The 10,000-nt window shown below is 50.2% G+C and overlaps 1 protein-coding gene across 1 annotated transcript in view; it reads left to right on the forward strand.

Annotated features, from left to right (window-relative positions):
• fhod1 (formin homology 2 domain containing 1) overlaps positions 1 to 10,000 on the forward strand; it is an 89,060-nt gene that overhangs the window by 56,244 nt on the left and 22,816 nt on the right. The window contains exons 8-9 of the mRNA XM_053319969.1: positions 5,746 to 5,857; positions 8,478 to 8,572. Of these exons, the coding sequence (XP_053175944.1) occupies positions 5,746 to 5,857; positions 8,478 to 8,572 (207 nt within the window). The remainder of the gene's footprint in view (positions 1 to 5,745; positions 5,858 to 8,477; positions 8,573 to 10,000) is intronic.

Consider the following 10,000-nt stretch of genomic DNA (forward strand, 5'->3'; position numbering starts at 1 on the left):
AAAGGGAGGAAGGACAAAAGGAAGAAAGGAAGGTAGGAAAGAAGGACAGAAGGAAGGAAGGTAGGAAAGAAGGACAGAAGGAAGGAAGGGAGGCAGAGTGGAGCAATGGCACCTCCTGCTGGACTGACTATGAGCTGCACCTCCTCCTGCTGGACTGACTATGACCTGCACCTCCTCCTGCTGGACTAACTATGAGCTGCACCTCCTCCTGCTGGACTGACTATGACCTGCACCTCCTCCTGCTGGACTAACTATGAACTGCACCTCCTCCTGCTGGACTAACTATGAACTGCACCTCCTCCTGCTGGACTAACTATGAACTGCACCTCCTCCTGCTGGACTAACTATGAACTGCACCTCCTCCTGCTGGACTAACTATGAACTGCTGGACTAACTATGAACTGCACCTCCTCCTGCTGGACTAACTATGAACTGTACCTCCTCCTGCTGGACTGACTATGAACTGCACCTCCTCCGGCTGGACTAAATATGAGCTGCACCTCCTCCTGCTGGACTAACTCTGAACTGCACCTGCTGGACTAACTATGAACTGCACCTCCTCATGCACCTCCTCCTGCTGGACTAACTATGAACTGCACCTCCTCATGCACCTCCTCCTGCTGGACTAACTATGAACTGCACCTCCTCATGCACCTCCTCCTGCTGGACTAACTATGAACTGCACCTCCTCCAGCACCTCCTCCTGCTGGACTAACTATGACCTGCACCTCCTCCTGCTGGACTAACTATGAACTGCACCTCCTCCTGCTGGACTAACTATGAACTGCACCTCCTTCTGCTGGACTAACTATGAACTGCTGGACTAACTATGAACTGCACCTCCTCCTGCTGGACTAACTATGAACTGCTCCTCCTCCTGCTGGACTAACTATGAGCTGTACCTCCTCCTGCTGGACTAACTATGAACTGCTCGTCCTCCTGCTGGACTAACTATGAGCTGCACCTCCTCCTGCTGGACTAACTATGAACTGCTCCTCCTCCTGCTGGACTAACTATGAACTGCTCCTCCTCCTGCTGGACTAATTATGAACTGCACCTCCTGCTGGACTAACTCCTCCTGCACCTCCTCCTGCTGGACTAACTATGAACTGTACCTCCTCCTGCTGGACTAACTATGAACTGCACCTCCTCCTTCTGGACTAACTATGAACTGCACCTCCTCCTGCTGGACCAACTATGAACTGTACCTCCTCCTGCTCGACTAACTATGAACTGCACCTCCTCCTTCTGGACTAACTATGAACTAATCCTCCTCCTGCTGGACTAACTATGAACTGCACCTCCTCCTGCTGGACTAACTATGAACTGCACCTCCTCCTGCTGGACTAACTGTGAACTGCACCTCCTCCTGCTGGACTAACTATGAACTGCACCTCCTCCTTCTGGACTAACTATGAACTAATCCTCCTCCTGCTGGACTAACTATGAACTGCACCTCCTCCTGCTGGACTAACTATGAACTGCACCTCCTCCTGCTGGACTAACTATGAACTGCACCTCCTCCTGCTGGACTAACTGTGAACTGCACCTCCTCCTGCTGGACTAACTATGAACTGCACCTCCTCCTTCTGGACTAACTATGAACTAATCCTCCTCCTGCTGGACTAACTATGAACTGCACCTCCTCCTGCTGGACTAACTATGAACTGCACCTCCTCCTGCTGGACTAACTGTGAACTGCACCTCCTCCTGCTGGACTAACTGTGAACTGCACCTCCTCCTGCTGGACTAACTATGAACTGCACCTTCTCTTGCTGGACTAACTATGAACTGCACCTCCTCCTCCTGCTGGACTAACTATGAACTGCACCTCCTGATGCTGGACTAACTATGAACTGCACCTCCTCCTGCTAGATTAACTATGAACTGCACCTCCTCCTGCTGGTCTAACTATGAACTGCACCTCCTCTTGCTGGACTAACTATGAACTGCACCTCCTCCTGCTGGACTAACTATGGACTAACTATGAACTGCACCTCCTCCTGCTGGACTAACTGTGAACTGCACCTCCTCCTGCTGGACTAACTGTGAACTGCACCTCCTCCTGCTGGACTAACTATGAACTGCACCTCCTCCTGCTGGACTAACTATGAACTGCACCTCCTCCTGCTAGATTAACTATGAACTGCACCTCCTCCTGCTGGTCTAACTATGAACTGCACCTCCTCTTGCTGGACTAACTATGAACTGCACCTCCTCCTGCTGGACTAACTATGGACTAACTATGAACTGCACCTCCTCCTGCTGGACTAACTGTGAACTGCACCACCTCCTACTGGACTAACTATGACCTGCACCTCCTCCTGCTGGACTAACTATGAACTGCAACTCCTCCTGCTGGACTAACTATGAACTGCACCTCCTCCTGCTGGACTAACTATGACCTGCTCCTCCTCCTGCTGGACTAACTATGAACTGCACCACTTCCTCCTGCTGGACTAACTGCACCTCCTCCTGCTGGACTAACTATGACCTTCACCTCCTCTTGCTGGACTAACTATGAACTGCACCTCCTCCTGTTGGGCTAACTGCACCTCCTCCTGCTGGACTAACTATGAACTGCACCTCCTCTTGCTGGACTAACTATGACCTGCACCTCCTCCTTCTGGACTAACTATGAACTGCACCTCCTCTTGCTGGACTAACTATGGACTAACTATGACCTGCACCTCCTCCTACTGGACTAACTATGAACTGCACCTCCTCCTGCTGGACTTACTATGAACTGCACCTCCTCCTGCTGGACTAACTGTGAACTGCACCTCTTCCTTCTGGACTAACTATGAACTGCACCTCCTCCTGCTGGACTAACTATGAACTGCACCTTCCCTTGCTGGACTAACTATGAACTGCACCTCCTCCTGCTGGACTAACTGTGAACTGCACCTCCTCCTCCTGCTGGACTAACTATGAACTGCATCTCCTCCTCCTGCTGGACTAACTATGAACTGCACCTCCTGCTGCTGGACTAACTATGAACTGCACCACGTCCTACTGGACTAACTATGAACTGCACCTCCTCCTGCTGGACTAACTATGAACTGCACCACCTCCTACTGGACTAACTATGATCTGCACCTCCTCCTGCTGGACTAACTATGAACTGCAACTCCTCCTGCTGGACTAACTATGAACTGCACCTCCTCCTGCTGGACTAACTATGAACTGCACCTCCTTCTGCTGGACTATCTATGAACTGCACCTCCTCCTGATTGGCTAACTGCACCTCCTCCTGCTGGACTAACTATGAACTGCACCTCCTCTTGCTGGACTAACTATGAACTGCACCTCCTCCTGCTGGACTAACTATGAACTGCACCTCCTCCTGTTGGACTAACTATGAACTGCTCCTCCTCCTGCTGGACTGACTATGAACTGCACCCACTCCTGCTGGACTAACTATGAACTGCACCTCCTCCTGCTGGACTAACTATGAACTGCACCTCCTCCTACTGGACTAACTATAAATTGCACCTCCTCCTGCTGGACTAACTATGAACTGTACCTCCTCCTGCTGGACTAACTATGAACTGCACCTCCTCCTGCTGGACTAACTATGAACTGCACCTCCTCCTGCTGGACTAACTATGAACTGCACCTCCTCCTGCTGGACTAACTATGAACTGTACCTCCTCCTGCTGGACTAACTGTAAACTGCACCTCCTCCTGCTGGACTAACTATAAACTGCACCTCCTCCTGCTGGACTAACTATGAACTGCACCTCCTCCTGCTGGACTAACTATGACCTGCACCTCCTCCTGCTGGACTAACTATGAACTGCACCTCCTCCTGTTGGACTAACTACGAACTGCTCCTCCTCCTGCTGGACTGACTATGAACTGCACCTCCTCCTGCTGGACTAACTATGAACTGCACCTCCTCCTGCTGGACTAACTATGAACTGCACCTCCTCCTGCTGGACTAACTATGAACTGCACCACCTCCTACTGGACTAACTATGATCTGCACCTCCTCCTGCTGGACTAACTATGAACTGCAACTCCTCCTGCTGGACTAACTATGAACTGCACCTCCTCCTGCTGGACTAACTATGAACTGCACCTCCTTCTGCTGGACTATCTATGAACTGCACCTCCTCCTGATTGGCTAACTGCACCTCCTCCTGCTGGACTAACTATGAACTGCACCTCCTCTTGCTGGACTAACTATGAACTGCACCTCCTCCTGCTGGACTAACTATGAACTGCACCTCCTCCTGTTGGACTAACTATGAACTGCTCCTCCTCCTGCTGGACTGACTATGAACTGCACCCACTCCTGCTGGACTAACTATGAACTGCACCTCCTCCTGCTGGACTAACTATGAACTGCACCTCCTCCTACTGGACTAACTATAAATTGCACCTCCTCCTGCTGGACTAACTATGAACTGTACCTCCTCCTGCTGGACTAACTATGAACTGCACCTCCTCCTGCTGGACTAACTATGAACTGCACCTCCTCCTGCTGGACTAACTATGAACTGCACCTCCTCCTGCTGGACTAACTATGAACTGTACCTCCTCCTGCTGGACTAACTGTAAACTGCACCTCCTCCTGCTGGACTAACTATAAACTGCACCTCCTCCTGCTGGACTAACTATGAACTGCACCTCCTCCTGCTGGACTAACTATGACCTGCACCTCCTCCTGCTGGACTAACTATGAACTGCACCTCCTCCTGTTGGACTAACTACGAACTGCTCCTCCTCCTGCTGGACTGACTATGAACTGCACCTCCTCCTGCTGGACTAACTATGAACTGCACCTCCTCCTGCTGGACTAACTATGAACTGCACCTCCTCCTGCGGGACTAACTATAAATTGCACCTCCTCCTGCTGGACTAACTATGAACTGTACCTCCTCCTGCTGGACTAACTGTAAACTGCACCTCCTCCTGCTGGACTAACTATAAACTGCACCTCCTCCTGCTGGACTAACTATGAACTGCACCTCCTCCTGCTGGACTAACTATGACCTGCACCTCCTCTTCCTGCTGGACTAACTATGAACTGCTCCTCCTCCTGCTGGACTAACTATGACCTGCACCTCCTCCTGCTGGACTGACTATCAACTGTTCCTCCTGCTGGACTAACTATAAACTGCACCTCCTCCTGCTGGACTGACTATGAACTGCTCCTCCTGCTGGACTAACTATAAACTGCCCCTCCTCCTGCTAGACTTACTATGAACTGTGTGCACCTCCTCCTGCTGGACTAACTATGAACTGCTCCTCCTGCTGGACTAAATATAAACTGCACCTCCTCCTACTGGACTGACTATGAACTGTACCTCCTCCTGCTGGACTAACTATGAACTGCACCTCCTCCTGCTGGACTAACTATGAACTGCACCTCCTCCTACTGGACTGACTATGAACTGTACCTCCTCCTGCTGGACTAACTATGACCTGCACCTCCTCCTGCTGGACTAACTATGACCTGCACCTCCTCCTCCTGCTGGACTAACTATGACCTGCACCTCCTCCTGCTGGACTAACTATGACCTGCACCTCCTCCTGCTGGACTAACTATGAACTGCACCTCCTCCTCCTGCTGGACTAACTATGAACTGTGTGCACCTCCTCCTGCTGGACTAACTATGAACTGCACCTCCTCCTGCAGGACTGTGCTTCCTCCTGCTGGACTAACTCCTCCTGCGCCTCCTCCTGCACCTCCTCCTGCACCTCCTCCTCCTAACTACCCTCCCTCCTCTGTTTCAGTCCCGTCTGGTGGTGAAGACGTCTCTGAAGCTTCTCATCGTCTTCGTTGAATATTCAGAGTCCAACGGACCTCTGCTCATCTCTGCTGTTAATGCTGTGGATGGACAGAGAGGTACACACACACACACACACACACACACACACACACACACACATATACACACACACACACACACACACACACACACACACACACACACACACACACACACACACAGAGTCCAACAGTCCTCTGCTCATCACTGCTGTTAATGCTGTGGATGGACAGAGAGGTACACACTCAATATACACACTCAATATACACACACACACACACACACACATATACACACACACATATACACACATATATACACACTCAATATACACACACAATATACACACACACACACAATATACACACACACACACACACACACACACACACACACATACACACACACACAGAGTCCAACAGTCCTCTGCTCATCTCCGCTGTTAATGCTGTGGATGGACAGAGAGGTACACACACAATATACACACTCAATATACACACACACACACACACACACATACACACACACACACACACACACACACACACACACACAGAGTCCAACAGTCCTCTGCTCATCTCCGCTGTTAATGCTGTGGATGGACAGAGAGGTACACACACACACACACACACACACATACACATATATATACACACTCAATATACACACATATACACAATATACACACTCAATACACACACACACACACACACACACGCACGCACACACACACACACATATACACACACATATACACACACAATATACACACTCAATATACACACACACACACACATATATACACACAATATACACACACACATAGAGAGAGGTACACACACACACACACACACATAGAGAGGTACACACACACACACAGACAGAGATACACACAGACAGAGAGAGGTACACACACACACACATAGAGAGATACACACACACACACACACACACATAGAGAGATACACACACACACACACATAGAGAGGTACACACACACACAGACAGAGATACACACAGACAGAGAGAGGTACACTCACACAGACAGAGAGAGATACACACACAGACAGACAGAGAGAGGTATACACACACATAGAGAGAGGTACACACACAGACAGAGAGAGGTATACACACACACAGAGAGAGAGGTATACACACACACATAGAGATATACACACACACATAGAGAGATACACACACACACACACATAGAGAGATACACACACACATAGAGAGATACACACACACATAGAGAGATACACACACAGACAGACAGAGAGAGAGGTACACAGACAGACAGAGAGAGAGGTATACACACACAGATAGAGAGAGGTATACACACACACACAGAGAGAGAGGTATACACACACAGACAGACAGAGAGAGGTACACACACACACACACACAGAGAGAGGTACACACACACAGACAGAGAGAGGTACACACACACACACACAGAGAGAGAGGTACACACACAGAAAGACAGAGAGAGGTATACACACACAGACAGACAGAGAGAGGTACACACACACAGACAGACAGAGAGAGGTATACACACACAGACAGACAGAGAGAGGTACACACACACAGACAGACAGACAGAGAGAGGTACACACACACAGACAGACAGAGAGAGGTATACACACACAGACAGACAGACAGAGAGAGGTACACACACACAAACAGACAGAGAGAGGTACACACACACAGACACAGACAGACAGAGAGAGGTACACAGACAGACAGAGAGAGAGGTACACACACACAGACAGACAGAGAGAGAGGTATACACACACAGACAGACAGAGAGAGAGGTACACACACAGACAGACAGAGAGAGATATACACACAGACCGACAGAAAGAGGTATACACACACAGACAGAGAGAGATATACACACACAGACAGAGAGAGATATACACACACAGACAGAGAGAGATATACACACACAGACAGAGAGAGATATACACACACAGACAGAGAGAGGTATACACACACAGACACACACACACAGACAGATAGAGGTATACACACACAGACAGAGAGAGGTATACACACACAGACAGAGAGAGGTACACACACACACAGAGAGAGGCACACACACACACACACAGACACACACAGAGGTACACACACACAGACAGAGAGAGGTATACACACACACACACAGAGGTACACACACACAGACAGAGAGAGGTACACACACACACACACACACACTGAGAGAGAGGTACACACACACACACACAGAGGTACACACACACACAGAGAGAGAGGTACACACACACACACACAGAGAGAGGTACAGACAGAGAGAGAGAGGTACACACACACAGAGACAGAGAGAGAGGTACACACAGACAGAGAGACAGAGGTACACACACACAGAGAGAGAGGTACACACACACAGAGACAGAGAGAGAGGTACACACACACAGACAGAGAGAGGTATACACACACACAGACACGTCTCCAGTAATAATATGAAACACAAGATGATTTAAATGTGGCAGGGAACAGAGATGCTACAAGTGTGATACTGTGTTACCTGCACTAGAGTGGTTGCCATGGTTACCTGAACTCTGCGTGTGTGTGTGTGTGTGTGTGTGTGTGTGTGTGTGTGTGTGTGTGTGTGTGTGTGTGTGTGTGTGTGTGTGTGTGTGTGTGTGTGTGTGTGTGTGTGTGTGTGTGTTGCAGGTGTGAAGCCGTGGAGTTATCTGATGGAAGTCCTGGAGGAGAGAAACGGCTCCGACACAGAGCTGCTGATATTCACCATGACGCTCATCAACAAGGTGAACAGTAGGGGTAGTAGTAACACTGGGAACACTGGGAACACTGGGAGCACTGGGAACACTGGGAACACTGGGAGCTCTAGGAACACTGGGAGCACTGGGAGCACTGGGAACACTGGGAGCACTGGGAACACTGGGAGCTCTGGGAACACTGGGAACACTGGGAACACTATGAACACTGGGAACACTGGGAACACTAGGAGCACTGGGAACACTGGGAACACTAGGAACACTGGGAACACTAGGAACACTAGGAACACTGGGAGCACTAGGAACACTGGGAGCACTGGGAACACTAGGAACACTGGGAACACTAGGAGCACTGGGAACACTGGGAACACTAGGAACACTGGGAGCACTGGGAACACTGGGAGCACTGGGAACACTGGGAGCACTGGGAACACTGGGAGCTCTAGGAACACTGGGAGCACTGGGAACACTGGGAGCACTGGGAACACTAGGAACACTAGGAACACTGGGAGCTCTAGGAACACTGGGAACACTGGGAACACTGGGAACACACTGGGAACACACTGGGAACACTGGGAGCACTGGGAACACTGGGAACACACTGGGAACACTGGGAACACTAGGAACACACTGGGAACACTAGGAACACTAGGAACACTGGGAACACTGGGAGCACTGGGAACACTGGGAACACTGGGAGCACTGGGAACACTGGGAACACTGGGAACACTAGGAACACACTGGGAACACTGGGAACACTAGGAACACTGGGAACACTAGGAACACACTGGGAACACTAGGAACACTGGGAACACTGGGAACTCTGGGAACACTAGGAACACTGGGAACACTAGGAACACTGGGAACACTAGGAACACTGGGAACACTGGGAACACTATGAGCACTGGGAACACTGGGAACTCTGGGAACACTAGGAACACACTGGAAACACTGGGAACACTGGGAACACTGGGAGCACTGGGAACACTGGGAGCACTGGGAACACTGGGAACACTGGGAACACTAGGAACACACTGGGAACACTGGGAACACTGGGAACACTAGGAACACTGGGAACACTAGGATCACACTGGGAACACTAGGAACACTGGGAACACTGGGAACTCTGGGAACACTAGGAACACTGGGAACACTAGGAACACTGGGAACACTAGGAACACTGGGAACACTGGGAACACTATGAGCACTGGGAACACTGGGAACTCTGGGAACACTAGGAACACACTGGAAACACTGGGAACACTGGGAACACTGGGAGCACTGGGAACACTGGGAGCACTGGGAGCACTGGGAACACTGGGAACACTAGGAACACTAGGAACACTGGGAACACTGGGAACACTGGGAACACTAGGAACACACTGGGAACACTGGGAGCACTGGGAGCACTGGGAACACTGGGAACACTAGGAACACTAGGAACACTGGGAACACTGG

This window comes from Scomber japonicus, chromosome 1 (assembly GCF_027409825.1).
Source record: "Scomber japonicus isolate fScoJap1 chromosome 1, fScoJap1.pri, whole genome shotgun sequence".
In the NCBI taxonomy this organism is placed as follows: Eukaryota; Metazoa; Chordata; class Actinopteri; order Scombriformes; family Scombridae; genus Scomber; species Scomber japonicus.